Source organism: Sturnus vulgaris, chromosome 18, assembly GCF_052056855.1.
Source record: "Sturnus vulgaris isolate bStuVul1 chromosome 18, bStuVul1.hap1, whole genome shotgun sequence".
NCBI lineage: Eukaryota > Metazoa > Chordata > Aves > Passeriformes > Sturnidae > Sturnus > Sturnus vulgaris.
This window is the reverse complement of record NC_142260.1, coordinates 1,988,614-2,004,392: the sequence shown is the minus strand read 5'-3', so window position 1 is coordinate 2,004,392 and position 15,779 is coordinate 1,988,614. Positions and strand designations below refer to the sequence as shown.

The window sequence follows — 15,779 nt, the reverse complement described above, 5'->3', positions numbered from 1 at the left end:
GATATGTTTGGTCTGAGAGCAGGAGGGTGTACAAGGAGGACATTGTATGAAGAGCAGAGGCAGCCACCACGGACTGAAAGACCACAGTGTTGCTTATTAGGGTCTAGAACTTTTATTAATATTATTTGTATTACTATAGCATCTGAAAAGTACTTAAAGAGGAGGGGATTTTCTGCAAATAATGGAGAAATCTTTGCCTAGTAAAAATTGATGTAGCTTAGAACCACTGAGAACCTTGACTAAAATTTCCTTAATGTGTTTGGTTCTGGTAGAGCTAGAAATTAAAACATAATCATTCATAAGAAGATGAAGGTACCTAGGAAAATTAGCAATAAGAATTGATTTGCAGAAAATAGAATCTGGAGCCATTGAAATGCAGACTTTCCCTAGGAATTCAGGAGTTGTGTGTAGGAGCCCTTTTGAATAATCTGGCCAGCCCTGCTGGCTATGAGGCACCAAATGACTGTTAAATTTATACAGCCTAGTTGTGGTGAGCTGGTCTTTGGACAAAATTCATCACTGCAAGCAGCCAGTCTGGATTCCTTGGCCATGGAAGTGAGTGAACACACACTCGGAGTAGGAAGGGTTTCATTGTGCCAGCAGCTTTAGAAGAATTCAATAAAATCAGAGAGGGGGGAAAAAAAAAGAATCATCCATTCAAATGCAGCCTCTGAATAGAGATCCTGGCAGCAGTTGTATTTTCTGTGGTGTGCTCCTTGCAGTCCCCCAGCAAACCTTCACTGCCTGGCACAGGCAAGTGCAGCTCCCATTAAGCTCAGCAGGAGCTGTGCTTGCTGAAATTGGCCCTCTGCCTGTAGAAAATTAAATGTGTTGGCAGGTTAGGCAGGGGAAAATGTTCTATTTGGGGTGCTCGGCACTTCTTCTGAGGCATTCTGGGCTTGTGGAGGAGAGAAATTCTCCAAAATTAGGGCTAGCCAGGAGGGCTTAGACTAATTGCCCATTTCTTTTTTCCCCTCAGATAAATTTTGGGAGGCCTGAGAGCTGCACAAGCATGGTCACTGGCAGGCTCAGCACACACGGTGGCCTGTCCTGCTCCTTGGACTTCATGTTCCTGTCTATAATCATGAGAACTAGTCATTCATTTTCTCTTTTATAAGGCAGAGGTTTGACAGGGGACAGCAAAGTCACGACTTCTTTTTTTCTCCAGGTGTTGTGGTCAGACAAGTGTGCACACAGTGGGGATTGTAATGGGCATGTGCTCACACACCCCATCCAGCTCCTGGAAAAGAATAAAAGAATGTGTGAAAAGATTCTCAAATCAAGGACTAGATCTGAGTTATTGCAGTACATTCATTTCCTCTTTTTCTGGACTCTGTTTTAGCCCCACTTTGTTCTTTATTTGATTATCCTTCTGAATCTCCCTCCTAATTTGTGAGAGGAGCTGTCCTGTCCTGGGATTTCATAAATTAAAAATACCCCACTATCCAAATGTCTTGGGACATTGAGTCCTTGTTTTGGAGAGTGAGGTAGTCACTTAGTAGTGTAAATCCCATTACAGATAAATGGGATTCAGAATTGCTCATGCCTATTTTTTTATTTAAATGGAAATTTGGTCTCCTGCTAGCATATGGTCACTTTGTGTGCTCCTTGAAATTGTGCCTAAAATAAAACAGTCCTGTTAGATGCTGGTGTTCCTTGCATGGTATGATGACTTACTTTTGAAATGAACAGAATTATATTAACTGGAGTTGCAACACTTCAGTCTCTCTCAGAATGTTTACATTAAAAACCTGATGCTGACAAGTGTTGTGAAGTGTATTCTCCTGCTGTGGATTAAACAATTGATTCTGGAAGATTAAAATGCCCTACCTGCCTTCTTGCACACTTCTGTTTTGCCATGTCAAACAATATAAAATGAATACCGCACTTCCCTCTATCTAATTGAATAATTTACTGTAAATAGCTGTCATTTACTTTAGAGCAGTAGGGGATCATTAGCCAAATGGATGTGAGTAAGTCATGCCTTTAATGCGTTAGAGGGGCCTAAAATGGAATCATCTAAATGGGACCATCAATACAGCAATGCTGAATTAAGTCAGAGGCACTTAAAGCTTTAAGTCCTCTTTCTTGTAAATTACATAGTCCCTCAGAAGAAAGATAGATAATCAAGAACTTAAAATATGGCATCTTGGTTTCAAAGCTTTATTTTTGATGAATAAAATAGTACAATTTGGATGACATGATTGGCAGGTACAACTGTGTTTTGGATTTCCCTCCTTTTAATTACATCCCTCCCTTAATAATTGAAGCCTTCCTGCTCGCAAGCAGCTACTTGTGCTGACTAATTTTGGCTCAACTCCGTGAACAAGTAAGATGAGCAGGTAATAAAATATATTTTCTTGACTTTTATGGGTATATGACCTGATAATTATTTGCAGAAGCTGGTGTTTTGTATATGTAATTTTAGAAAGGTCCCAGTCAATCTTAACTCCTAAATGTACAATAAGTTTTTGGCTTCTTTGTCCACTGAAGTCAGTGGCAGAGCTGTTGGGAACTTTAATGCATTTTTTTCCTCTCATTGACTCTTCCTGACCCCATCTAGTTCTTCCATTCAGTTTTCTGTTATCCTGGAAAATGTTGGTCTTCAAAAGTTAAACCAGAAGCCAAACTTTCAAGGACATGCTAAGAGGAAGGTGTAATGCACATAGCAATTTTCTTGAGCTGCAACAATTAATTTACACATCATTATAAATAATTTTAACTTCAGTAGTTGGTATTTTCCATAAGAATTTCAACCTTAGTGATTCTGTGGCTGTGTGATGCCAGGTTCTGGGTCACAGTGACTTTGTGGGAGCAAGTGGCACACATGCTACAAAAAAAGCACAGCCTGTCTGAGTTTTGACTTTGCAGTTTTATTCTTCTAATCTTTTAGGGGCTCTAAGATGTTAAACTTTCAGACTTATTTTTCCATGTTTTTTCCCAACTGGATCCCCCTCTTAGTCACCTTCTGTCTGTCAGGATTCAACCATTTCACATTTTTACTAAAATCTATTTTTGTGCCTTATGCATTTTACTCTCGCATGCATGATGTCTTCAGTTCCTGGAATTAGATTTGGGCTAAGGTGAGGTTCAAGGGCTGTAAAAAGACACCCCCAGCCCCACCTTTGCAGACATAATCTGTCATTGCACTGAGGAGAGCAGAGGATTTTGGAACATTATCACTTCAGACTATGGAGAGAGGCTCAGTAAGTTTCTGTGAGAGGATGGTGACGCACCTTGTTGTGAAAAGCAGGATGATTTCTGTATTTTCATTCCCTGGATGTAACCACTGCCCTATGTTTCCTGTAACTGATTTCTCTTTCCACCCAATCTTACTGAAATGCTCTTTTTTAAAAGGTAAATTCATCTTGTGCTTTGAAACTTTTCAGAATTTGCTTATGAACTGCTTTCCCTTTTATTGGATGAGTCATGAGTCGAAAGCACTGTCCTGTAGTTCTACCATGAGTAATGCCTAACATTTTCTTGGGTTCTCTTTTAGAAGACTATTAAATTAAAAGAAGAATCTGTTTTTTGATATCTTAATGGACAATTAGGTGGCTGGGTCTCAGAACTGATTTACATTTACCACTGCAGTGGTTTTGAATTTTTTTCCTTCAATTTAAGGATGTCACTTTTTTCCTTGCATGTACATGTTGCTGGTCACAGCACTCTATCTTTAAATAAATGAAGATATTTCAGGTTTTGGGTCTGCTGACTGTGCTTTTGGGGACAGTTTTCTCACTGAAATCTGTGCTGACAGTATCTAGGAAAGCTGGGCCGTGCACATGAGCTTCAAATTACCTATGTGACATTCAAGCTGTGGTAATGAGTACAGATGATATGTGGCTTCAGGATCCTGTTCTTCCACCTGGGCACTGACTGAGAGAGGCCATGGGCTATTTCCCTGAAACCTCTGCTCTGTGCCTTGTCCTGATAACGTGAATACAAAGAAAAAACTTCAGTCTGCCTTCTGTCCTGCTCTTGGGGCAGGCTGTGCCTGGCTGCTCAGGTGGCACATCCCTCCTGTGGGATGCCAAGGCATCCTCTGGGATGCCACATCAGTGGCTGGGCATTGGCAACACCTAGCAAGATATTTGACATGCCTGACCCTCGGATATTTGCTGGTATAATGGAAATGTAATTGGCACAGGAGCCAGCTGATGTGAACGCTGCATTGTTGATAGCATCTCTAAACTTGGGCAGGGTGAAAATAATGAAAGCCACAGCTGCAGGTGGAATGTACACTCTGTCACCCCGAGGGCTTTAGCAATGTGTCTGTTTTCTTGCTGAGGCCAATTATTGCCTTAGGTTGCACTGGAAATATTGGAGGTGATGGGTGTTTCAAGCTTGGCAGAGTTTTCTGAGGCTGATGCTGGAAAATGGAGATGAAGGAAACTCTTGATCATGGAACTGTCTCTACAGGTGGCAGATGGAAAGGTGCTGGTTTTTTAATAGTGAAATGAGCTCTCTGGAGGGATTTTGAGTTTTCTTAGCTACTCTTGCAAAAGGCAGATGGGCTGATCCACTGCCCACATATCACAGGTAGCAACAGGAACAGGTCAGAAGACTGAAATTTTCAGAGCAGTGGAGCAGCAGTGTGACTTCTAAGTTTTGATGCATTTGCAACTGAAACGGTCAATGCCAAATTTCTGGAAATGGAAGTTCATGGAGAACTTTTACACTTCTTTGTTCTTACCAGTCTCATGTGTCTGGAGAGTTAATAGTGCAGAGACTTGCATTAGAAATAAGTGAAGGGATTGCTTTCCAAATGTGAATCTAATGTATCTCTGACTTGCAGGGAAACAAAGTTCTGTGGCATTATCATAAATAACCACAAAACTTAAGCTAATATTATGTATAAAACCTCCTATAGTCACTGTTATATTTTTCTGTGGGGGGGGGAAATAGTCTGGAATCTGAGTACTCCTAAACCTAATGGCTACAAATTCATTGAATTTGTCTGCTAATAGGAAAATTGGCTCTGGGACTTTCCTTCCAGCTAATTCTGGTATATGTGTCTCTACTTGTGTCATCACAATCTGCTACAACCCCATGATAATAATGGGAAATATTTATCAAAACACTAGGCCTCTTCTGCAAGGAGACTTGTACAGTTTAAAAGATAATTTTTCTTTTCTTTCAGTATCAATTTTTAGAAAATCATGAGAACAAACAATGCAGCCATCCTGGAACAGACTGTGTAGCAATTCATCGTGTACTCAGAACCTGTGTGCCAGTTCCTTGCATAATGGGTTACTGAACATCAGCTGATAGATGTGAAATTGTTGGACTTCTGTAATTTGCTGCATATCTGGGAGTCACCAGTGCAAAAGAAAATCCAGGCTGTGGCTTGTATATTTGCTGAATTTGGGGGCTTTGTAATTAAAAGTACAGTGACATAAAGTCACTTTTTAATTGTAACTGTAAAGGTCCCTACAATGCTTTCAGGCATGGCATGGTTGTTCACACAGCCATCAACATCCAAACTTTACTTCCTAATAAATATTTCTCTTCTTACATTTCTTATTATTTTTTTGCTTGTAGTCTCTTCTCTGACTCTTCCATACTAAAAGTTCAGCCTGTGAATTAGGAAGGGGGTGAAACGATTAAAAAAAAAAACAAAACCAGCAAAAATGCCAAGAAAAAAAAACCTAGACTCAAAAAGCTCTAAAGAAAGCTGTCCTGTGCAGGGCCAAAAGTTGGACTTGATGGTCCCTTCCAACTGATCATATTCTGTGGTTCTCTGAACCTCATCATAGTCTACACCTTCCTTGTGAGGGGCTGGCACTGATGTCATGGTGACCTCTGGCAGGACCTGAGGGAATGGCCTGAAATGGTGTCAGGGCATATTTGGGTTGGGTATCAGGAAAATGTTTTTCACCCAGAGGGTGTTTGGGTGCTGGAACAGCTCCCCAGGGCATTACAGAATGAAACCTGCCAGAGTGCAAGAAAAATTTGGACAATGCTCTTGGCACATGGTGTGACTATTTGGGATTGTCCTGTGGAGGGCCAAAAGGTGGATTTGATAATCCTTGGGGTCCCTTCCACTCCAGGCTATCCTGTGTTCCTTACAAAAACTGCCATTCCATCGGGTGACACCACCTGAACTTTTTTTTGCTTGGCCTTCCAGAGGCTCAGGAGCACTTGGGGCACAGACTGAGTGCAGCTCATTGGCTTCAAGTAGGATTTGCACTTTCTGCTCCCACTCCCAACTTGATCTCTGGTGCAAAAGTGATGTGAGCAGGCTGGAACCATCCCCCCCAAGCCTTTGGGATTGCCTGGAGTTCCTGGATGTGCTCTGCTCACGTTACACCCACCCCTGAGACACTGGATATGGGAATAATCCTGCACAGCAGTTTTGCCTCTAGCCCTGCTGAGGATTCCCTCTCTGTGATATTGTTACAGATTTTTGGCTTCTCCACGGTTTTTTTTGTGCAAAGGACAGAGGAAGAAGAAAATGTCTGGTGATTGGATACTCTTTGGCAGTGGTTCAAAATTATAAATGAAGTATTTTCTCCTTACAAACAGAAAAAGCTCGCTGCTGCTTTATGACTTGTTCTCTGTGTAGAATTATAATGACTTGGGAGCATAGTTTGCTGACAGGCTGTCTGGAAGTGCTAATTGGAGTTAATTAAAGGAAAAAAACAAGAAATAGAAACTGTGCTCAACGTTTGCTGTAGGCTCCATGTTCTTGTTTTTTAGTGTACAGGTTCACAACATACTTCGATTTTTTTTCAGCTTTTTGGAAGTTTGTCTACTGGATTTACTGTGCCTATCTAGAAAAGGCAGGCTTGAAGGCAGAACTTGAAATGAGCATGAAGAGAACTGAGATCCTTGAAAATATGTAGCTGAGCCATGTGTGTTTTACATTTTCTTTGGTGTGTTGGTTCATCCTGTGTGCTGGTTGCTCAACTGGATCTCCTGCTCTTGCCTTCTGTTGAGTTGCCTTTTTAGCAAGCAATAACTTTGGTCTCAGCTACTTTCTTCCCTCTAAAATTTTCTGTAGTTCTCTGATGCCCTTGTTTTTCTTTTTCCCCAATATGTTGTAGAAAGGTGAAAAAAATATGCTGAATTTGATTGAAAGAAGTAGGAAGTTTATTAGTAATTCAAAGAGAGAAATGGTTTAAGGACTAGAGATAAACACACATTTATCTAAAAGTTGGCAATTCTTGGCCTTCTATGATTGTGTTATTAGTACCATTCTAAATCTGGTCTTAAGGGTTTTCAGAGATATAATCAAAAAAGAGGAATTTGATATTAACTCTGTAAAATGAAAAACTTAATCACCAAAGGCAAATATTGTGAAAATACAACCACTATTTACCATGCAATGCCTTGTGATGCCAGTCCAATATAGCCTCAGGTAGTGTGGGCTATGACCTGAATTAATAATATCTTTTTTTTTTTTTTGCTCCTCTCTGTTAAAATGTCAGATTTGTTTTTCTTTTTATGGAATATCAATGTAAATAAAGATGTCTTTTCGACTTCCTGTCTGACTAACAGCAATGGCTATTAAGATGAAGTCCTTTCATTACAGGTAATGATTTGCACACAGAGATGTGCAAATATTGTCATGTTTCCTTGCAGTGAGATATTTGTGTAGGTGTCTATTCCTTTCCCTTTGAAGTGCTTAAATACAATATTATCTTCTCTATGTACTTGTTTATAGTATTAAACTCTGGAATATTTTGTTTGAATTTTTACTTGCATTATGTTTAATTTTGGGCTAGTCAATTATTTTTCTTTATTTTATGCCTCAATAGGGAAAGGACTTTCTTTTATTTCTTTTCATGTTAAGATCCTTTGAGTTTTTGCATGTTTATAGGGGAAATAATGAATCTTAGCTCCAATTTCATTGCACTTGGAAGAGTCACGTTATCTAATAACAGAAAACTGTGATATTCTGTGGGCATTTCTTCTGAGCAGCACAATCTACACTCCTATGTTTGTACACTCCAAGGTGCAAAAATCTCATATTTTCCCCTTGTGCCCTACACAGTGGCTGGTTGAAAGAACAGCCCTTTTATTTCTGATGGAGACAAGCTGAAATCCTGGCTATGGTGTTGGGGTAAGTGAGACCAAAGCAAATTTCACTTGAGGTAATTCATTGTCAGCACAAACCTCTGCCAGCACAATGAGGTCCCCAGCACAGGAAGGATGCAGAGGTGCTGGAGTGAATCCAGAAGAGAACCACGAAGACATTGCAGGAATGGCACACCTGTCCTTAGGAGAGGCTGAGAGAATCGGGATTCTTCAGCCTGGCAGAGAAAAGGCTCTGGGGACACCTTGGAGCAGCCTTCCAGCACTGGGAGGGCACCTAAAAGAGCTGGAGAGGGACTTTGCACAAAGGCACATAGTGCTACAAGGATGATGGCTTTAAACTGAGAACAAGTTTAGATGGAATATTGGGATTCAATTCTTTACTGAGAGGATGCTGAGGCACAGGGAGGTGCTCCCAGAGCTGTGGATGCCTCATCCCTGGCAGTGTCCAAGGCTGGATGGAGCTCTGGGCAGCCTGGACCATTGGAACCCCCCAGAATTTGCATTTCTGCTGCTCTGAGAACCAATAAACGTTTTCATATGGCGATTATTCTGCACTGCATAAAAGGTAAAATACAGCTCTGCAGGGCACCAACCTGACACTTATTATTCGGTTCCTGAACCTCAAAAGTAAATTCTCTTCAAGGAAACTTCCTCTAAAATGCTAATTGCTAGAAATGTAACCACTAATCAGTTTGTTCCCATAATGGTGCCAGCTATAGGAATTGGTGTGCCCCGTTCAGAAGGGGAGATTTTCAAGACTTGGATAAGATTAAAAAAATCCCAAAATCTGCCAAGTGATTGTTCCAGTGGCCTGTTGCCTAAAATAATTTTGAGTGGGAGTGGGTGTAAATAAGTCATCAAATCTGTTATGCCCTTCTTTATGTCCTTATTTTAAATATTTTCACGATATAATCAATGATGATGGAAAAGCCATTTTTCTAGATAATTTGTATTTGAATGGAAAAATTTGTAAGAAAACTCATGCCTTGGCAGAAGGACTTCCTGTAGTACATGTGATGAGGGATCTCTTCCATTCCTAATCTTGGAGAAAGCTGAATTACCTGGATAAAGATGTTCTGTGTATATTCTACCTGGTGTGTTTTATATGATCCACTGCCAAAAATCAAGATATGGAAGGAGCAGTACAATACAGCTTGATTTCAAAGCAGAATTTTGCCTTATGGAGATCATAAACATTTGTTTTTAATGTTCAAGGAGGTTTTTAAAACCAGGAAGTGATTAAGGAATTACTCTGTATGTAGAAGAATTGTACTGGCTTCAGATTTGTTTTTTTTCTTCCACCCTCAAGAATCTCCACAATAATGTTCCTTGTCTGTAGTTTTCAGGATGGCCTATTTGACTGAGGTAGATTTTTATGTTTCTCCCTCTCCATCCCCCTGGATATTCCCAAGGTACAGCTGTGTAAAACAAGGCTAAAATGAGACATAGCCAGAAGAAAAAAGAAATTGTACAAACTTGAGTTGACATAAATAACTACATCAGATATATGCTGGTGTGTATGTAAGCATACACACACACTCCCCAAACCTTCATATTTATTATAATATATGCTTTAAAGATATTTAATTCAATAGAAAAATATGAATATATAATAAAATAAGACAGATTTTTTGCAATTAGGAAAATATAAGTGAAATAGTAAGAAAATATTTAAATGAATAGATGACAATAAATATATATATATATTTTAATAAGGGTTTATAATCAGGTTGGATGAGGTTGTGGGAAACCTCTGGTGATTTAGTGGAAGGTAAAGCTACCAGAACCTGGAGGGGGTTGAAAGTAGAAGATCCTTAAGGTCCCTTCCAAAACAAGCTGTTCCATGATATATTAAAAAGAACATTTTCCAATACAGAGACTAATTTAAAATGAGATCCTCTCTCTGCAGAGAGCAGAGAGAAAAGAGGGGAAGAAATATGTCATAAAAATAAAACCCCTCTGTGACTGAAAATGGATTTATGCTTCAGATTGCACTTGAAGTGTGAGGCATAAACTACTCAGCAGAGCTTCCTCTCTGACTCTGGGTTCTGCAAATGCTGCTGCCCTGAACGAATGCCATGGGCAGTGCCTTTTCACACCTCTCCCTCCTAATTTTCATTTTGCATTCCAGGAGTGTGGTCCATAGATCTGTGTATGATCCCATGCTCATACAACCCATTTTAATGCCCCGTGTGAAGGGCTCTTCATTATTTTTGCTCCTGGTTTTATGGTTTCTTAGATTTGTGACACCCAGTTTAATTTTGAGTTGGCTCTTACTATTGTAATTAATTCATGTCCATGCAAGCCTCTTATAATGCAGAATGACACAGGATCTTGAGTCCTTAAATGGTCAGTGTGGAAAAACTTGTGATGGGCTGGATGTGTTGCTGAAGGACAGAATGTATGTATTTACTTTCTGACCTCTCACATAAATGCTGTCAGAATTTTGCTCTTAATTTGATTTGTGGCATTCCATTAACAGTTATTCTGCCTATAGGAGAATAATAACTAATGATTCCCAGACTCCCAGAATTGTAAAATAAGGGCAAGCACTGTTTGGCAGAAAAGAGATTGTACTTTAGTACAGACAGGAACTGTTCATATTAATCAAGGGATATCTGGTCTAAAACGACTTTTAGCTAATAACTTCTTATTCTCAGGTTAACCATATTGCTTATAGGTAACATGCTCTTCTAATTCAGATGATTATTAATGATCACAGGCTGGATGTGTGGATTTCTGGCTCTTTCTGAAAGAGAAATGATGCTCTTGATTGACCTTATTTTGAGATATGATGTTGGGGGTTAGAAAGGGCATGGTGAAAGTTCACGGATTTGCCTTTTAATTCGAGCCTTTGCAAGGGTGAACGTGTGTGACAAGAATGAGCTCAAAAATGTGAATTTAATTGTCTGGAGTTTCAGGGCTTTAATTGTTAAGGAAATCATTTTGTGATAGAGAACTTTAGGGTTATCAGTAGCAGAAAATTAATCACACTGAGTGAAGGTTTTCCACACCTGGAAAACATGCAGTTACCATGATGCTTTTGGGCATGGATGCTGTTCCTAAAAGAATCTGAATTTCCTCATGTTGCCAACATTAATTTGGGATTAAAGATTGGAGCTAATGTCTGGTCATAGTCTCTAGCCACACAGTTTGGTTAAGATATTGTTGTGGCATTTTGTTATTGTTCCTGGAGCCTAAGTAACTTCTAAGTGGGAATTGATAATATTTTTAAAGGCTCTCAGACATTATATAAAAATGTGTTCTGTGGGAAGACAGCATATAAAAACTTGCATTTTTGTCAGGTTCCTAATTTATGGGGAACAAGGACATGCAATAATCTAATTTATGTCTGTGTACATTATGTCACTGATCACAAGTAATGGAGTACAAGCAGGTGCTTTGATTTGTATGAGGAGGAATTGGTAGCAGGCTGAGCTAATGGTGAAGTGGACTTAGCTTGCCAGAGAAAGCTCAAGCTTTAGATTTGATTTAGTGCTGGTAGCATAAGAAGGTAAATCCAGGTCTAATGCTGAGGAGAAAGAGATACTTAGCATCCATGAAATCTGTAATTCTGCAGACTGAAATGTTTGCTTTTTGGTTTTTTTTTTTTTTTTTTTTTTTTTTTTTTTTTTTTTTTTTTTTTTGTCCTTGAAATGATAAGATTTAGGAGGGGAAATTGATTTTGGAGATTTAGGTTTTATGTGGATGTGTTCAGCTTTAAGGGGGATCTCCTCCAAATGAAGGCAGTGATTATTGTGATATTTGGCTGTTTTCAGTAAATGTGATTATACAATCGTTTGTATCTGGTAATCTTAAATATTCTTTAAAAAAAAGAAAATATTCTACAAGTTGAGATGAAGATCGCTCATTTATTCCATTTGTGAGAGAAATCTCTATATCATACACTAAATGCTTTAAATCCTAACCTCCCCACTCCCCAAAATAAGCTTGTTCTTCAAATCTTAGTATGTCACAGGAGCAGAAAAATACATACCAATATTTTCATATTTGGGCATATGAACCTTCAGCCAAAACATGTGAAATATCTGCAATCCTTTTCAACCAGAGACTTCAGCAACTATTTTTAATGCATTTTTTGGTGTTGATCTTGACTTTTTAAATAGGTTCTCCTCCTCTATTTCAATCTTCTTAGTTTATACATCTAAAGAAGGATTATGTTAAGTTTGTTAGGGGGTAGGGAGGAACCCAGGATGTCACCATCAGCAGAGCAATCTGGGGCTGTCAGTGGGCAGAGCATGTGAAGCCATTATTGGTTGTAATTCTTTCATGTGCTCAGGACGTGCTTGTGAGATCTCGGGGGGGGGAAAAAAACAAGGACATGCATTAGTAATGAGCCCAGTTTGCTAGGAAAGGGAGTGAGGACCACTCTGTGTCAATTAAGAGCAATTTGGGGTGGCAGATATCTGGAATGCTGGCTGACTCAGCTCGCACAATGCAGCCAATAAGCAAAAAGCAGAATTTCCCAGGCAGCTACATCAAAACCACTCTGCCTCAGTTGGTGACACAAACAGCACTAATTTCCTGTGTCAAGTATTTTCTCTAGGAGTGAGATCCATTGATCCCAGGGTTTTTGTTTTTTTTTTTTTCACATCTAAGAAAGCATAATTTTCCTACTGTTCCTGCCTTCTTGTCCAAACGAATCCATTTCCTCCTTCTTCTTCCTGAGTCACGGATTAATCTTTTCCTTCAAATATTTTGCCTTAGTTGTCTTCTAGCCGTTTGTGAGTGAAAATGACTTCACTTTTTTTGTAGAATAAATCCTCTGTGATTCTTGCTGTGAATATGCTTTGACCTATGGTAGGGAGTGCTCTAATGTAAGGTGAGGCTAATTAAAAGAAGAGGGAAAGAGGCAGAACTCTTCCTTTTGTGAAAATGAGGAATCTTTCTTTTCCTTTCTTGTGTTTTTTTTTTTCCTAGTGCAGTGAAGCTTGGATCCATCTCTTGGTCACTAGGTACAAAGGGAAGTGATGGAGGAGAAAGATGTGTGAAGCATTTAAAATGTATAAAAAATGAAATTGTCTAACGTGGAGGGGTCAAATACTTCAGTAACTTAGACATCAAAGACCTTTCTGTAAATGTAGTACTTAACAATCCTGAAACCATATTGCAGAATAATTCGGGCTGGAAGGGACCTCACTTGCAATCTTTCTCACCATAACATGAAGAATTACTATAATACTCAATAGATTTTTCTCTAGCGTTCAAGTTCATATAAAATAAACGAGGCTAAATAATACCTCAGTACTAACAGGAATGTACAACCCAGATGGCTCTGACCTGTGCAGCAGCTCAGGATCTTCAGGAATATGTAACCCTACATTGTTTCTGCTGGAAAATGAACTTAATGGCCTTGGTTACCTGCTGGAGTTGTGGGGCACCTGTGGAAAAAGAGATTTTTTTATTTGTTTTAATGAGCTCTCTCCACAGAAGAGCAGGAAAAGGCCATGCCAGCCTGGGCTGAAGGTGCCTGAGTTTTTCTAGGTTTACTAAATGCCTGTTTTCTTTCTAGATTCCAGCCTATGGAGAAGTGCTGATAAGAACAGGATAAATATGGCTTTTAAGGGCGAGGATCACTTGGATTCCCTTTCCCTACCAGTCCAGCGGTAAGTGGTGCATTCTCTCATCCACATCTGAGGGGTTAAAGGATTCTGGGGCAGCAGCTGCACTTTCCTTTGAGGCTCTGAAGATCCTTAAAAGCTCACTTTTAAGCTCAGGCTTAAAATTTGCATTTTTTTTTACATTACACTCCACTTTTTTTTTGTTTTGTTTTGGTTTTTTAATACTCTCTTGAGTACATTGCTGCTTGCCCAGTGGGGATAGAAGTACTACTTGAAAGGATGAAAGAACCCTTTAAGGCAATAGAAGGAAGAAATAATTGTTTATATTTCGCATTAATTGGCATTTGGATGGTGTTTGTTGAAAGCTGTGACTTGGAACAGAAATTCAGGACTTTATACTGCAGGAGCTGCATTGATTCTGCTTGTTTCTCTGCCTAATCAGGGTGAGAAATTTGTAGAACTTTGTGGAACACGTGGACATATGAGATGAAAACCAGATAGGTCTATAGTCCCAGAAGTGAATATCGTTTAAAAGAAAAAAAAAAAAGAAAGATAAAGGGAAAAAACCCCTTTATGATGTAAGAGGATTTCTACTTGATCAGGAACTGAATTATTTCATGGACCATTCACATCACATTTTGCTTCTACTTTTAGAGCTTCACGTGGCCTCTATAAAGCTGAAAGGTATTTTAAGGGGTAAGACACATGTGGAACTTTTCAATGTGTTTAATATTGTCTTCATAGGGGGCTGTCAGGACAAGAATGGATCCATCCATTCTTGTCTCTGCAAAATTTCTAAAATATCAATATACAATTTAGTGCTCTGAATCAAAGGCAGTGACGTTTTGTTATCCTGTCATAGGAAGTGAATTCTGAATAAAATTTTATCTAGTTTTTTTTTATCCTTGAGCTTGCCAATGATGTCTTGCCCCTTGTGTTCTGTAGGTGATTGGAATCTGTAGCTTTTGATGCCATTGTTTTTCTGGCCCTGGATTTTGGGCAGTGAGTTGTTTGGTCGCATGGCAGATCATTGAAATTATTATAATCTACCTATTCATTATCTACCTATTTTCTTAGATATGAATCCCCAAGTGAAGGATTTCTGGGGATGTGAATTCTGTGAATAAACACAAATAAAGGTTCTCTTTTTTTCTCATTCTGGTCTATTCTTTTTTTAAAACCTCCTCAGTTCTTCTTACTTTTCTATTTCCAATTTGTGCTGTCTGTGGTTTGTTGCCACATCTTAGTGCTTGTTCACAAGATTTCCCTCATTTTTTTATTTTTAATAGCACTTCTTTTAGTCTTCAGTTACAAAACTGTGCTCCAGTTATAATTAATCATGAAATCATGTTTTAGTAAGAGTGTTTTAAATGTTTTGTCTGATCAGGGATGTCTTCTGTAAGTGCTGAATTCTTTGTAATTCAGTTTCCTACAGTGTTTGCTGCTGATAACTAAGGGTTTGTTTTGTATTTGTTTCTTCCCACCTGTGTCTGCAAACTGAACTTCCTGTCTAACAAGAATTCCATGAAAAGCAGAAAACATTTGTATTTCTGGTTTTTGTATTTTACAAGCTACTTTCTCTGCATAGATCTTACCCTGTTAATTACAACTCTACATTCCCTATAATCAGTTTTATTTGGATTACGTCAGGAACTTTGTTGTGGCTCCTTGAAAGTTGTCAGATAAAGACTGTAAGAAACTCCACAAGAAAAAAAAAATCAAGTTATTTGTAATATAAGAGCTAGAGCAGAAAACTTTCAGAGTTCCAAGTTCAGTGCTCTTACTTGGCTCTGTGAATCGCTGCTTTGAGCTTTTAAAAACCATTTGAGAGTTGAATGCTTGCTGGGGAATTGAAAATGTGCTTTGAAAAACTTCCTTTTGCAACAAACTGTAGGAATAGATGATGACAAGAGAGGAGGGTGCTTTGCCAATAAGGCAATAAAATGACCTTCTAGTGACAAGAAATAAAATCAGTTACTGCATAGCTCAAGGCACTAATGATACCTCATTTAATGACCTTGTATTATTTACCTTTTCACTCATTATTTACCCTACAGCAATTCGGCAAATAATTTTATAGCTTCAGAAATGGAGCTCACCTTACTACGAAGTATTTTTGGCTTTGGAGGTTTGTATTGTACCTGTAACCAAACT

At 38.9% G+C, this 15,779-nt stretch overlaps 1 protein-coding gene across 3 annotated transcripts in view; it reads left to right on the top strand.

Moving 5' to 3' along the window:
* INSC (INSC spindle orientation adaptor protein) overlaps positions 1-15,779 on the top strand; it is a 108,478-nt gene that overhangs the window by 21,834 nt on the left and 70,865 nt on the right. For all 3 annotated transcript variants that reach the window (XM_088175672.1, XM_088175673.1, XM_088175674.1), the window contains exon 2: positions 13,577-13,670. In XM_088175672.1, the coding sequence (XP_088031798.1) occupies positions 13,618-13,670 (53 nt within the window). In that variant the 5' untranslated portion in view covers positions 13,577-13,617. The remainder of the gene's footprint in view (positions 1-13,576; positions 13,671-15,779) is intronic.